General features: G+C 39.8%; 1 protein-coding gene across 1 annotated transcript; it reads left to right on the forward strand.

The window, feature by feature from the left end:
* The first annotated feature begins 238 nt into the window (after positions 1 to 238).
* Positions 239 to 9,405, forward strand: LOC139151770 (actin-2-like). The gene is made up of 6 exons (XM_070724754.1): positions 239 to 459; positions 2,742 to 2,890; positions 5,557 to 5,772; positions 6,795 to 7,044; positions 7,983 to 8,174; positions 8,533 to 9,405. Exons 2-6 carry the CDS (start codon positions 2,762 to 2,764, stop codon positions 8,859 to 8,861), a joined length of 1,116 nt encoding a protein of 371 aa, XP_070580855.1. The 5' UTR covers positions 239 to 459; positions 2,742 to 2,761; the 3' UTR covers positions 8,862 to 9,405.
* Positions 9,406 to 15,384: the final 5,979 nt, after the last annotated feature.

The following is a 15,384-nucleotide window of genomic DNA, read 5'->3' on the forward strand; positions in this document are numbered from 1 at the left end:
CTCCTGGTCCGGTCAAGTTTGCTTGTTTGCTTGTTTGTTTCCCTCAGGCATGAGGGTCATCTGGTGAACTGTACATGTGCTCTCGCTGTTTGTATTTGGGTAATATTCAGGTATAGCTCAGGTGAGTCTCCTAATTACCATATATGGAAATGCAGTGGCCGTAAGAGACATTACACACTCACAAAAGGGTCGGTGGGAGGGTTGCACGGTGTCAACGACAGAAAAAATTTCCATCGGCATAGAAACGCGTACGGTCCAAAGAATAAAGGTAACTTCACATTTAAGCGCATTCGGCATCGGTCAAACTTTGAGACCATCCGCCAAACTACCAATGTGATGTGTAATTGAACACCCCTCGTTCTCAATGAGCCAGTCCAAACTAGGATTTGTCCTCATAAATTGGTTCAAAGCGTTACACTTGCGGCGCGTGTCGACCATAAACCAAATAACATTTTATAGGTAAGATAAACCTTTTTTGCCAATTTCATGCCTTTTGTTAATTTAAAAATACATAACTCCAAACGTCTCATGTAGCATGACGTGTACTCTCTAATAATTAAATTTAAATCAGAATTTATATTCGTTTGAAGTGAATCGTCTCAATCTTGAAGTGGTTTAGGTTATTGTGACCCAAATCGACTATAAGTATGCGGAACTGCAACCGTCACATCGCAATATCTAACTCATCGTCCGCTCGCACGGCTCGTTAGCCAGACAGGAGTCTTCCACTATTAAACCACGCCGTGCGGGATACCCCACTATTTTGCGTTAGGGAGTTTGATGGAATTAGAAAATCAGGCGGACCAATCAGAGCACGCGTTACACTCAAAGAGAAAACCACGCCTACCTTCCAAACGCCGACCACCGCACTGTTTGTGCACAGCTTTTCTCTCGATTTACTTACTGGTTTACTAGACTTGGTTCAAGTGCGTGATTGTGAGCATGTGAGTTGTGTGAACGTCTGGAATGCAATGATATATGTTCTGTTTTCCTGTGAATGTGTGAGTAGGATTATGTGAACGCGTTGAGTGGGTGAACGCGAGACAGGGGAGTTTTACCCGGCACAAACTAACTCACTACTGCTATAGCTGCACAGACTAAATAAAAACGCGTTCGATCGCTACCAAATTTTACACGAGGAACTTTTACAAATCATTTTATTTTTTGAAAATTCACCGACTTGAACCAAGTCTCTGGTTTACCTTCGTCCTGTGACACCCTAGTGGCTCAAACGGAGATTTAGGAGTGGGAAGGCAATCTTGCCCGAGTTTAAAACAGGATTTGATTGTCATGCATGGGGAAATCTTACTGCGTGGTGGGGATAAAGTTACAGGCGATTTTCTCGTCATTCAGAGAGGTGGCGAAAAGTTCCGTTTCAGTGATCGTGGGTTACGAAATGTATGGCAACGCTTTGTATCGTGTGAAGCGTTAGATATCTCCCAAAGAAAAAAAATCGACGAATAAATATGGCGATAGTGCAGAAGATGACTTTGAAAAAACTGACGCTTGTAGTCTATGAAAAATTCATCGATGATTAAGCTAATATTGCTTGCTGACGCTTGTAGTCAATGAAAAATTCACCGATGAGTATATTGCTTGCTGTGATGAATAGGTCAATTTTTTTGAACAACACCCAAACAAAATCCGGTTCTTTGATTTCCAGTTCTAGCTTATTTCAGTCCTAGTCCATGTTTTCGAGCCATGCTTCCTAGTTGTTTCTCCCGCGGCGTGTCGATTTTCTGTTCTGGTAAATCCTGTTCATCGTCTCACAATGTTTACAATTTTCCAAAGATATGAACAACAGAATAGCTGCCGGCCGCGCCACTTGACAGGACCACAATGTCTGAACAACGTCTGATTAATGGGTTTATCGTGAAAGAACTTTTCTATTTCGCGCTGCGATCTTTTGAGTTTGGCGGGTTGACGTTTTCACATTACAAGTTGAGCGACAGCTGGGAATATCTTGCTGTACGACGCGCTGGCGGCTGGGCCTTGTTTTAACGTTTTGAACACATCAGTGATTTCAGCAGTAGATTTCAGTAGCATGAAATGTGAACAGCGACCACGAATACTTGTAAATGTAACACGAGAAAAAAGTGGGAAAAGACCTATACTACTACATTCGTAGTAACCGATTATCTGATTGGCTATTTACTAGTCACATACAGTCGTGTGGTGGCGCTTTAAAAAACACGATTTAGGGGGTCTATCAGCCAAGGTCTGATTTCGGGAAGCATCCAGCTGCCCGGAGCGGAGACCTTGGCAAGCGAAGATGTATCTAACTGGTCACTTGAACGCCTTTTCCCGGGCTTTATTTGTAACCGAGGCTAACAAACTGATCGGAAGACAATTATTGGAGCTGAAGTGACATTTTGCAGTTGAAATTACGTCTGTTTACAATTTTATGCTTTGTGAACGATTAAATTATATTAACACGGCCGCACTTCACACATCAACTTAGTTTCAAAAGTGTGGTAAGTCTTGGAACTGTATCAACTTGCAACAGCAAACCATTACAGAAGAAAAGAAGGCAAATTTTGCCTCCTTTGTCGCCTGCGTCCAGACAGAGTGTGTGCTGACTCAGACACACATGAATTATCACATTGATAATTCATACCTCTGCATCGTTCGATCAAACAGTTGACAGCAGCATCCATCAAACGCGGTGTTCCTGAGGTCAAAGGTCAATAGTTCACACGAGTTCAGATATTATCGTACTTTCTTATTCTTCTTGGTTCCAGAGTCGACATCTTAAACAACCATGAGCGACGAAGAAGTAATTCCACCTGTGGTGATCGACAACGGCTCTGCAACCTGCAAAGTTGGTTTCGCCCGTGAGGAGGAGCCAAATGTTGTATTTCCGTCAGTCGTTGGACAACAACCTTCAAAGGTGCCTGTTTATTTCTCTATTAATACTTTAATAGGAAGCGTTTACATGTACCATGGCCCGGGATGGGCAAAGTCCAGAGTGTCGATCTCAATATGGCATTCTTCAGATCGGTGGCCGTTCTTTTCTCAACATTCTCTTTAAGTATTCACATTTATAATGCAACAAAAGCCAACAGGGAAAAGGATGACTTTCAGAGAAACTTTGAGAGTTGATTTCTATTTTATCATCATTGGGGTCAAACCCGTACGAACGTGATGGCAGGCAATTGTTATCTTACAGTTAAAGAATTGTAATACCAACAGTTCCTTGCAGTTACTCTGAGGATAATATTCACAAAAAGTTAGAACTCCGACATCTCAATAAACGATGGTCTACACTCAGTTTGGTAAATGTGGATCGTCTTACAAGTCTCAAACATAGTCAGATTGCTTTCTTGATGAGATTGCCACAGGTTATCGTAATGTTGCTTGGATAGTCGTTCGAGGCGGGCGGCCGCAGGTCGCCGTTTACTTGGAAAAAAAAGAAAGGTCAGACACCGATTTCAGACAAGCAGCCAGAAAGAAACAAAAGAAACAATCTGGCGTCAAATAAATGATCCTCGACTATCACAAATACCTTCAAATGTTTATTGCTCCAGTATGGCTGGCCTAGAAACGTTACATGTGCCAAAATTTGGCAATATTCACTTCCTGGGGATTCCGCACACTTGCTCTGTATCCGCCATACTGAATTCGAACTGCCTTACCCACAATTCAATGCGAAGTCCAATTAAGTCAGTATGGCGGATACAGAGCAAGTGTGCGGAATCCCCAGGAAGTGAATATTGCCAAATTTCGGCACATGTAACGTTTCTAGGCCGGCCATACTGGAGCAATAAACATTTGAAGGTATTTGTGATAGTCGAGGATCATTTATTTGACGCCAGATTGTTTCTTTTGTTTCTTTCTGGCTGCTTGTCTGAAATCGGTGTCTGACCTTTCTTTTTTTTCCAAGTAAACGGCGACCTGCGGCCGCCCGCCTCAAACGACTATCCAAGCAACATTACGATAACCTGTGAGATTGTCTATCAAAGTTTTCCCTCAATCTTCATGTATGGAGGTCACAATGCTATAAAATAGCCAACTGTTGATCTCTTCGCTTAGTATTTGATCTGTAGAAGATACGTTGACTTGATAAGAGAGCGGGCACTTAGCACTTTTAGAGGAGGGGAGTAGGTGAGTTTCGTGCAATTACTGGATGTTGTGTTCAAAAATCAGAGTCAGACTGTTCAGATTCTAGATTTGCTCCATGTCTGTGGATATATAAACGATGTAAAGCGGCGAACTCTAGCAGACTGTCGCGTTGGGGGTAGGCTGTTGCGTAGATCGTGGGGTGAACGCGTTAGCCAGCCAGTAACTGCCGCCGAGAAAAGCCAAGCGATTTTTGGTTAGTATTCAGATTGCACCATTGTGGCAAAAGGAGAAACTATTACAATGGATTCCAGGCATCCCAAAACAAACATTGTGAGAAAATGGCAGAATGATGTATTTTAACAGCTCTCTCACTTTTAACAGATTCTAAGTTTGAATTATACTGATTTCTAACTTAACAGAAACTCAGCACAAGTAACTTCTCAACATCGAGTGAAGGCAAATAATAAACGACTTCTCCGCCTTGTTTCAAAACAAAACTTTTCTGCACAAAAGTTTTGATCGAGACATTTTAGGTGAGAGAGGCCTGTATCGTCACAATACTATGAACAAGCTAAATGTTGATCAATACACTTGGTGTTCAGTGTTTGCTATGGAGATGGTGGGTATCAAGTCAATAAACAAATAACGAACGCAATAAATAATATAAAGGCACTGCATCAAATATTTGCAGATGTTGTAGGAATATTTCTTGAATATTCTCCAGCGAAGTCTTTGTAAAACAGTGTCATCACAATATAGTTCACACAGTATGCTGGATTTCGTAGTTTACTCCAGTAAATTTTGAGGTCCGATTTTCTCCAGAGGAGTAATCATAAAAATCATAAAATTCTTGAAGGGTGAAAAAATTCTTTATTTTGCCATGGAAAACGATGAGTGTTCATCGACCCTTGGCAGGCTCAGGAACCAAGCACACTCAATATAATCGATTTATCTTGTCTAACATAACAGGTGAGACGATATTGTCTATGTTTGCATGATACTTCCCCTGGTTCTTTAAACTTCTTTTTTATCCTGCAAAAACCACTCTAGAAAGACTGGTTGGGCAAGAAACAAGTAGGAAAATGAAAATAGTTGCAATTCTAAGGAGTTTAAAATGTTCTCAGTTGGCCGGTGAAATTCATGTACTTTAGCTTACTAGTATTTCACTACATTTGAAATGCAAAGAACACAAACTGATTCTCTGCTTTATTTAATGTAAAATAGAGTTGCGCGAACTAGAATAACAATAGGTGCATTTGACATTGTAAGTTACTGTTATACGTGTTTCAGATAACTAAATTGTTTGTGAGTAATACGCACATGACTTTCTTTTTGATGTGCGTGCCATTTACCAACACCAATATTGTAAAATGTTCATCTATTTTGTGCATTTAAGTTCCACTGCAATCGCTCCAAATTAGTAAGACTTCACAGGCACCAGATACCAACCAACACACAGTAATTTATCGTTTAATGCCTTTCTTTGGTTCGCAGAGTCAGGGCTGTTGCGTTGGAAACGAAGCTCTGAGTAAGATAGACAGCTTAACTCTTACGTATCCCGTTCAACGTGGCATCATCACAGACTGGGATGGCATTGAAAAGATCTGGCATCACGCATATCAGGAGTTGGGCGTCGAATCAAAGGACCGCCCGGTATTCCTGACAGAATTGCCAGTAAATCCAAAAGCTGACAGGGAAAAGATGACTCAGGTAGTATCATATATTGCAACCATATAAGGGGATACTCTGTGATAATTCAAAGTTGGAGGGCAGGGCCATATATTGGGATATTCAGGTGATAATTACAGGCCGGAGGACCGGCGCACTATTTCTGAGCAGCGTCACTGGATGGCGCATTATACCTAATATTTCGGTATTTCGGTGCATCACAATACCTCAGCAACCACAAAATCTCCCATTGTCGCCGCTTCTAAGAATAATATTCAAAAAGAATCCTCCGCGATTCTTAAGGGTATTAGAAAGTCGTTTCCCTTGCTGTAACAGTCACTGCCACTAGTGTCATGAACATTCTTCCATTTCTCAGTTTCACCGATAACACCAACACTTTGAATAATTCTGGAATTTATTGGTCAAATTAATTGGCTAACACCAGCTTGATTTGAGTGAGTTTGTGTCTCATCATTGGCTGCACAGGTTGATCGGTCAAAATGAACAACAAAGTAAACACAGCGACGTAAAAACAATATTCTGAAAGAGTGCACCTGAAAAAGGACGCTGTGAATTAACTTCTTTTGCCGAGGTGAACGATCAGATTGCAATAGTTTTTACACGGCAATATGTGGCGCACACTCCAAACTGATGGTGCCTTAAACTATGATTCCTCATCGAAATAAGAGAGAGAGAGAGAGAGGGAGAGAGAGAGAGGGGGAGGGAGAGAGAGAGATAGAGATAGGGGAAGAGAGAGGGGAGGGGAGATCTGTCTCAAATATAAGAGTCACTGACAGGTGGACAGATATTGGTAGGAAGAGGGGAGACAGACGGACAGATACAGACAAACAGAAGCGGGGAAGGAGATAAATAGACAGACCGCGGCACAGGCAGACAGACAAACAGGCACATAGACAGACAGACAGACAGACAGACAGACGAAAGAACTGACAATTGGAGACATAGGAATAGAATCATCAACATTTTGTGACAAATACAACAACTTGCAACTTCGAAGAACTGTGATGAAACATATACATTAAACATAAACAATTCTTTTGCAGATTTTTTTCGAAAAGTTCAACGTGCCAGCCCTATACATAGGTCACTCGGCCTTGATGTCTCTCTTCGCTGCAGGTCGAACCTCTGGTGTTGTTGTGGATTCCGGATATGGAATCACCCACGTTGTTCCGATTAAAGACAGAAAAGTCCTACCGGACGCCATCACGATACTACCCCTGGCTGGCTATGACCTTGACGAATATCTGATGAAGAAATTAACAGCAGAGCATCCTTACTTTTCTACAAAGCCAGGTAAGATATTTAGAACAAAGCCTGGTGATTTTTGTGCACTGGTAGGGAATAAATGCCAATTGAAATGACATATAATTAGATACACCACTATTAGATATTCGGTATTTTATGGAAGTCCATGTTTTTAAAAGATAGGTTGAAATACAAGTCTTTTGGGCACTTGGGACTGAAATGAGCGGCCTCTAGCGCCGGATTTTCACGATTCTGGGACATTATACCCTTTCCCACCAACGCCGTCCCTAACACCGCACCTAACCCTAGTCTTAATCCAACAAGCTATTGAGGTTGCCAGCGATTCAATCAATTAGAGGAACAAATTTATGAAACATATTATCAAAAGTTACAGCTTTTAACCCTTCAGCACTAAAAACACAGTCATAAGTTTGGTGATACCTGTTTTATGCATGCACACATTTAGACATGCATGTGTTCAACCGATGGCTCTTAAACCTTATGGTCAGTATTTGACACTGGGAAATGGTACATCTAAATAATCAGAAGACATTCAAAGATAAACGCTAACGTATAAATACAAGTAAGCTTAGACATCAATATCAAACAGATGAAAATTTCGGTAATTTTACTTGACAGAATAACATCAATATTCTTCAATTGATAGAAAATGCATTTCACATACGAAACCTACATTTTTAATGCGTGTAGTTTAATTTGGAGTCGTTTTATTTGTACTTTCTTCAGAGGCTGCTAAACGACTTTTATGACATTTACTACAGCGCGGTAACAAAGATGCGTGGTTTTCTGATATTAAGGATAAACCAGCTTACTGTCACATGGCTGAATATCATCTGCCCTGTTTCTGTCATTCCAGTGTATTGAACGTTTATTTAGGAAATTCTCCCGATATTATCACAAGTTATTTCAAGCTTTTAATGCTGCAAATTTTCTATCAGGCTATAAATGATTTCATTCCATCCCAGCAAACAGAAAAATCATCAGCGATGTCAAGGAAAACCTCTGCTCCGTTGCTCTGGACTTTGAGCAAGAAACTGCATCAGCAAAGGGCAGTTCTTCGGCGGAGAATGGCTATGATCTGCCTGATGGACAGACTGTTACCATTGGCGATGAAAGGTTCCGTTGTCCGGAGGCCCTCTTCCAACCATCGCTCTTGGGTAAGTGGTTGTATACGGCAACAGCAAAACGAATGACGTCATATGACATTGCACAGATATTTGTAATAACAGTGTAAAGTGTTCTGATTCGAGCCGAAACAGATGGAAAGTGCTGGCTTTGCGTGAAATATTAATACGACTTACAGTTGTCGTTTTTCATAGTTTCAAATTCAAAATGTATCCTTCAAGATGTTCGTGTCACAGATCCCGACGCCATAGTGTTACCAATGAAAACTTGCCACTATGAGTCTTCGCAAAACTACAATTGAATCACAAATACATTCTGAGATAACTTGGTGTTGATGGAGTTCCGTTTACATCCAAACTTTAAAAGTGTATGCCCTTTTCCTAAATCTAGGTATGGAGAACCCTGGCATTCACGAAACAGTGTTCAACAGCATCAAGAAATGCCAAGAGACTCTCCACAAAAACCTGTACAACAACATTGTTCTGTGCGGTGGGACGAGTTTGCTCCCCGGCCTCAGAGACCGTGTGGAGAAGGAAATGACGTCACTGGCCCCGAGCAACACGAAAATAAGGGTTGTTGCCAGACCTGAACGCAAATACTCTTCCTGGAACGGTGCCTCCCTCGTGGCTTCGATGATCGCCGCCAACAAACAGATGTGGCTCAGCAGAGCTGAATACGACGAGTCCGGCCCATCTGTTATCCACAGCAAGTGTTCATAGCAAACCTGAAATTGTCTTACAACCGTGGCAAGTTATCTGCAATGTCCTGTAGGAAGATAACATTGCAAAAATCGATATACAGATAGTAGGCAGGAATAGTGTTTGTATCAACTCATGAAATTAGAAAGAAATAAAATCTTAGCTCGCAAAATCGAGGAGACTATAATTTTATCCTTAGTTTTCTACAATTATCCGGCAAGTTGCGAGTACAACATACGTCTTGATTATATAGGCGGTCATCTTATCTATATATTGCTGTTTATCAATCAGTTAAGCTGAATGCTAAAGAAGTATAGAAAATTATAATACACATGTATAGCACATAGCAAAACAATCGGTTGCAACAACGCGTAAAGGCAGTCACCTTGTATAAGGTCATAGCTGCCCGAAAAAAGATGGTGGCTAGCATTGGGGTTAGTGAATTTGCAGGTGTTCCTTAGGTTATTTACATAGTTGAATGATCATCATGAACTTGGGGTGAAAATCAACGTAATGAAACGTCACTGAAACAGTCACCGAGTAAAAGAAAATAATGTCTGTCGTCACATTAGGGAGCCTTCAGTAATTACAGGGGGGGTGGGCCGGGGGAATTTCGCAAACACCTGTACCGTAAAATGTGACCCTCCCCCAATCCTCCTGTCTAAAATGTGACCCTCCCCCTTGTCCGACATTCTAAAACTTGACCCTCCCCCCCCAACCACTGCGGTATTCTCCCCGGGAATAACTAAAACAGTATCAGCTAATTTACATAACAATTGATTCAATTGTTATGTTATGTTAGGGACAAATTACAGAGGGGAGGGCTAGTGTTTTTGGAGGGACAGTCGCAATTTATCAAGCAAGAATTTTTGAAGAGACATGGTATTTCATAGTTTAGGGAGGGTCACCATATTTTGTGCAACTATAAGAAGGCAAGATGTAGCTGATTTAGTGCTTCATCAAAAAATATCAAATCATAATACATGGAGTCTATCAGGCAAATTATTGACAATTTACCCCCACAAAACATGCTATATCTGTATTTTATATATGTTTGATAATGTATTTAAATGTACTTTGCTTGAATAGGGAAGTAAAATGAACATTTGTGTACAAGAAATTGATTTCTGAATTTCATCTAAAAAGTTGGTTCACGATACATGGTGTTATGATGAAACTATGAATATTTTTTTTTCAGTACAAAATTAGATAAATCTGTGCATTTATGCATGCTTGATTATTCACATTATTGTTCTTGATTAGACTACAGTGGTTACAAGTCCATGGTTGTGCAAGAAATATGATTTCGGAATTTCACCAAAATGTCGATTCACTATGCATTGGGGTCTATGATGAAACTATGAATAATTTTTTTTCAGTACAAAATTAGATAAATCTGTGCATTTATGTATGCTTGATTATTCACATTATTGTTCTTGATAAGACTAGAGTGGTTAAAAGTCCATGGTTGTGCAAGAAATTTGATTTTGGAATTTCACCAAAATGTCGATTCACTATGCATGGGGGTCTATGATGAAACTATGAATAATTTTTTTTCAGTACAAAATTAGATAAATCTGTGCATTTATGTATGCTTGATTATTAAGATTATTGTTCTTGATTAGACTAGAGTGGTTACAAGTCTATGGTTGTGTAAGAGATTTGATTTTGAATCTCACCAAATGTCAATTCACTATGCATGGCAGTCTCTAAGTGTGTGCGTATTTTGTTGGTGATTTCTATTCAGGAAATATCACACGGACAATCAAAGTTTTGGCCATAATATCAGCTTCTGTCAAAAGTGACCCTCCCCCAAGATAGGTTTATAAAAAGTGACCCTCCCCCTTGAACTGTTTTCTAAAAAGTGACCCTCCCCCCAATTCCCCCGGCCCACCCCCCTGTAATTACTGAAGGCTCCCTTATCAGGGATATAGTGGTACTGACGTTAGTTGCAATGACAACTATGTGCAGCATTGTCAAACCAGATCTTTCCGATCGAAATAAAATTGAATATGATTATCAATAGATGAACAATTATCGTTAGAAGTCATTTACATCTACACACCTGTGGTCTACGTGGTTGCTATTACCATAAATATTCAGTTGTTACGGTAGTGAACTTGTGACCTTCAAAGGATCGAAGAAACAAATGTGTAATTTTGATGACATTTTTTTCCTTTATTTTAGTTCTGGCATGCACATTTCGAGTTCTTTCTTATTGTCTCTATGATGAATTATTAAAACTATAAAGTATTAGCCTCGTAATAAACACTAAGTTTTGCATACGATATGAAATGTGATTCCTGAAAAATGAATTCTTGCCCGGACTAAAATGATCTTGGGTAAAATCATGTGGTGGAGAAATAGCAGTCAAGGGTTTTCCTAGCTGAGAGAGCAAGGAGGAAAAACTACACATAATTAGTAGGCGTGAGGTAAATTGTTTCAAAATGCAGATGAGGGGCAGTTGAAAAAGCTTTCCAGAATACCTAGTAACAGCAGCTTCGCATGTAGATGTATCTCTCTGGTTACACTGTCTCGAAATCGGCCTGTTGGCTACCCCTGCTGTCGAGTCATCGACAGTAAATTACGTGGATCTCGCGTACCCGCGTAAGGTGACATCGCGGCAATGCTTCACTTTACATGAAACTTTGGCACGTGGAATATTACTGATGGTACTGAGTGAATTACAAGCCAAATGATCAAACTTGCCTTCCTACGCCCGCTAATCCATATTTGGCAGCCTTCTTTTCTTGGGGTGGAAAGCGGGATTTAGTCATACAGTACGGCTATGAAGGGTGGTCAAATTGTACAATAGATGGGGATTGTATTTTACAAACGATTTGTATGGAACCATGAGATTACTAGAATAGAACCGAAAATTTAAAACATGGAATGGAATGCGATTTATTTAGTATGAAGTATAAAATAGGAGTCTATCTGAAACAGTGCTGATTTTAAATGTAAGTACAAAGAGCAAAATTCTGAAAATAGCCAAAAGAACAGTGTCCACAGCGCACAGTTATGAGGTTAATAGTGTTAAATTCCACCACCACATTCTCATGGCACATCATGGCTACATTAATTTATTTTAATCTAATCATCAGATAAATAATTTTGACCAGAGAGTCTCATTTTACAGTTGACGAATTTAGGGGTCATATTTAGAATGAAAACTTTTAGGGGGTTAACTTACTTTTCTTAAATTCCGTCCCCCGTAAATAATGGAAGCTCGTTTAAGGGTATTGTTCGCGAAAGCTGTTTCTTTGATATCGACATTTTTCTATGTTTTGACCAAAACGTCTTTTTTGTCACCGATGAGATTGTACGATTCACAGTTTACTTGCTGCGCGTGTGCCACAAGGTCAGGCAACTGCTTGCCACCAGATAATATTTTATTTGCTATCCTAGCTATTAATCAACATGAACGTCATCCGATTAATTTTTTAGTGACTTACGGGTTAGCATAGTACAAAACCTGCACAGGGAGAAGATATTCATTGCAATACATGTAACTATAGCAATACGTGCAACCTGCGTGATATTTTATCACCATCTTGCACTTTTCACAGAATTTAACCAAAAATGCATTTCATGTGATCATATATTCGAACTCTAGTAACGTTGTACCGATGAAATGCCCCCTGAAGCAATCCAGGAGAAGTAACTGTTTGTCCGATATCAAACATGGCACTAAAATACATAAAGTATATATTTGTCCTGACTAACAAATAAATGTCACATAAATGGCGGGAATAACAATACAAATAATGTTAATCTGAAGATCTAAAGTGAGTTGACTGAATTCTGCTTATGCGTCGTCTGTGGTTTATGTCAGCAGCGAACACAATTCCAACAGCGTAATTTTCAAACTCGTTCAATCCGATCGACCAGGACAAGAATCCTATATAACATTCGCGGTTACATGTTTATTATAAATAACAATATAAGTTCACACGCACGACATCGGACACTGCTGCTAGAAATGTCCAAGGGCAAATTTTGTCAGTGTTGCACGCACAGCTGCAGCTTGAAGTCTGAGTTGTTATATCGTTTGTAGTATTCATTATAATAGCAGTCACAGGGCTATATGTAATTTCAAACAATGTGATCTAAATATTTATTTTTGCATACTAATGACAAAACAATGACGTCATTTGCGAACAGCCCTATACCATATATAGTCATGTGAACGACAAGGTACGGTACTGTAGAGTTGCAGTTGTCGCAAGGGCAGAATACATACCACTATAGGACGAATTTGATTTTGGAAGTCGCCTCATTGTAAGAAAAATATTGGCCATGGTGGAAAAGATATACTGACTCACGGTCACTCCACCAAAAAAACAGTCCCCTATTATATACTGTTCAGAGAGACTGCCTCGAGGCAGGACTGTGACCGCTCGTCCAGTGACTTTGCTACAGCTGTAACTATGTTGACCATATAACTGGGGGTCTGTACTACGACTGCGTACATTTTTGCATAAATACTGATCACCATTCAGGATTTCAGTGCAGTTGGGTACTTTTTGCAAGTATACAATAATGATAAAAATATCAATTTTTTATCGAGAATATTCATAATCATTTATTTATTAACAACGGGATCTGTACTACAATTGCGTGAATTTGGCATAAATACTGATCATCATTCACGATTCGAGCGCAGGAGGGTACTTTTGTAAGTATAAAAGAATGATAGAAATATTAAATTTTATCAAGAGTATTCATAATAAAAAATATTAATTTTTTACACTCTTGCTATGATTAATAATTCCTTATCCCCTGTAACTGCACTCGTAAAGCTCCAGTAAGACTCGTACACAAACATTTGTAGAGACCGACCTTTGACCCGTAACTCGCGTATCAGTAATCGTCCATACACAAGCTATCATAAATTCATACACAGGGTGAAGAGTTACATGTACTTTAAAACGAAATGGTCATGTGGTCAAACCTGCCCTCTGGCGGTAGAAGAAGCAAAGTAATTCATGTTGGACACCACTGTTAAATTTGAATACCAGTATATAATGCCAACAAAAGTGTACATGTTTACCTTTCAAACAAAGAAAACTGAGAAAGATCAAGCTTATTAAAATCTGCAGATAGGAGTGCTCCCTTGGAGTTTAGAAGAATATCTCACGTGCATGCGTCTGTGCGACTCCCTTCGTCGATGAGTTCCAGTTTAAAATATACACAACATTACGCACCTGCGCTACTTCACTTTAATTCAGCTTTGTTGCGATACGTCAGATACTATCGGTAGTAAATAGTAAACATTTTTACATTTCGTCCTCTTGGTGGCGTTGCATGGGAACTAACTGGGTACAGTGACGCTTCTGATTGAAAAAAATTTATGATCGTGTTCATTATTCTGTCCGTCCATTGTGTTGTGATATTGATATACCGTTGAATCATAGGACCGAAGTCATGTGTCGACGCCCTCTAAGGTTTGACCTTTGACACAGAACTAATCTGATTAAGAGCACCTGGATTCCGGAGTGCGTCAGAGCCAACTATACATGTAGTACATGTAGTATGAGACTACCTGTCGAACACAGACGCGTGATCACGTAAAATTAAGCTATAATACATGTTTCCATTATACATAATTCCAGCTGAACCTAAAAGTCACCGGTTTGTCTCAAACTCACTGAGGAATAAATTATCTTTACTTATTTGAAATATTTCAAAACACTAGACTACAAATATCACTGTAAACATGAGCGCGACCATTTTCGAGTACCAAAGGTTATTTCAGAGTCACTTCCATATTTGGTTATAACTAGGGTATGATCGACCAAAATCAATTATATCCGAAATTTTGACAGGTTCATAATATTTATAGATTTCCCTCGGCCCGAAGACCTTTGAACAGCTCGGCTTAATCAAAATAACCATATTTGGTAAGCAAAACAGACGTGTATACTTGCCTGCTGCTGCAGTCTTGGCGATGTGTGCAATATTCGCTACGCGTGAAATTTTGCGAAAAAGAAATAATTTTGTATTCGGGAAAGTTACACTTTTTGCTGGCCTAACATCACACAACCTATAAAACAAGCAAAATTTGGTGGGGCGTGATTTTGAAAATGCATACACTGAAAACTAATAATCGCGCAAGAATACCTGTCTTGGTATTTCACGTTGCGTTATAAAACCAGTATGATTCTAAAATGACGGTGTGACCCAGCAGGCGATGAACTCTTCCGGAACGGGCACACGCATTAGCTCTTCACTTAGTACGACGTTTCACCTGTCACTAATCAGTGCTGCTTGACCGTATAAGGTAAAAGAAAGCAGGCTGTCCTCAACTTTACGATGTTTTCCGATCGTAGTACTCGAGAGGATGCTCGCACCATCGCCGTCCTGCTGATAAACAAAGATGAATATAAGCAAATACAGTCGTCAGACTATGAATCGGATATTCTCTTGCCTAATAAGGCAATTGCTACACTTCTGTGCAATCACAAACCAAACAATTTTGCACTAAATTTGCATAAATTAATGAGAAGTGCAAATAAACGACGGTCACGTGATCGTCGTACCG

Source organism: Ptychodera flava, chromosome 15 (genome assembly GCF_041260155.1).
Source record: "Ptychodera flava strain L36383 chromosome 15, AS_Pfla_20210202, whole genome shotgun sequence".
Classification (NCBI taxonomy): Eukaryota; Metazoa; Hemichordata; class Enteropneusta; family Ptychoderidae; genus Ptychodera; species Ptychodera flava.

Bases quoted from the DNA above. Each gene is read 5' to 3' on its own strand.
- LOC139151770 (XM_070724754.1), top strand. From the start codon at position 2,762: ATGAGCGACGAAGAAGTAATTCCACCTGTGGTGATCGACAACGGCTCT. The intron at 5,773-6,794 runs GTAGTATCATAT...ATTCTTTTGCAG, and splicing joins ACAGGGAAAAGATGACTCAG to ATTTTTTTCGAAAAGTTCAA. The intron at 8,175-8,532 runs GTAAGTGGTTGT...TCCTAAATCTAG, and splicing joins CTTCCAACCATCGCTCTTGG to GTATGGAGAACCCTGGCATT.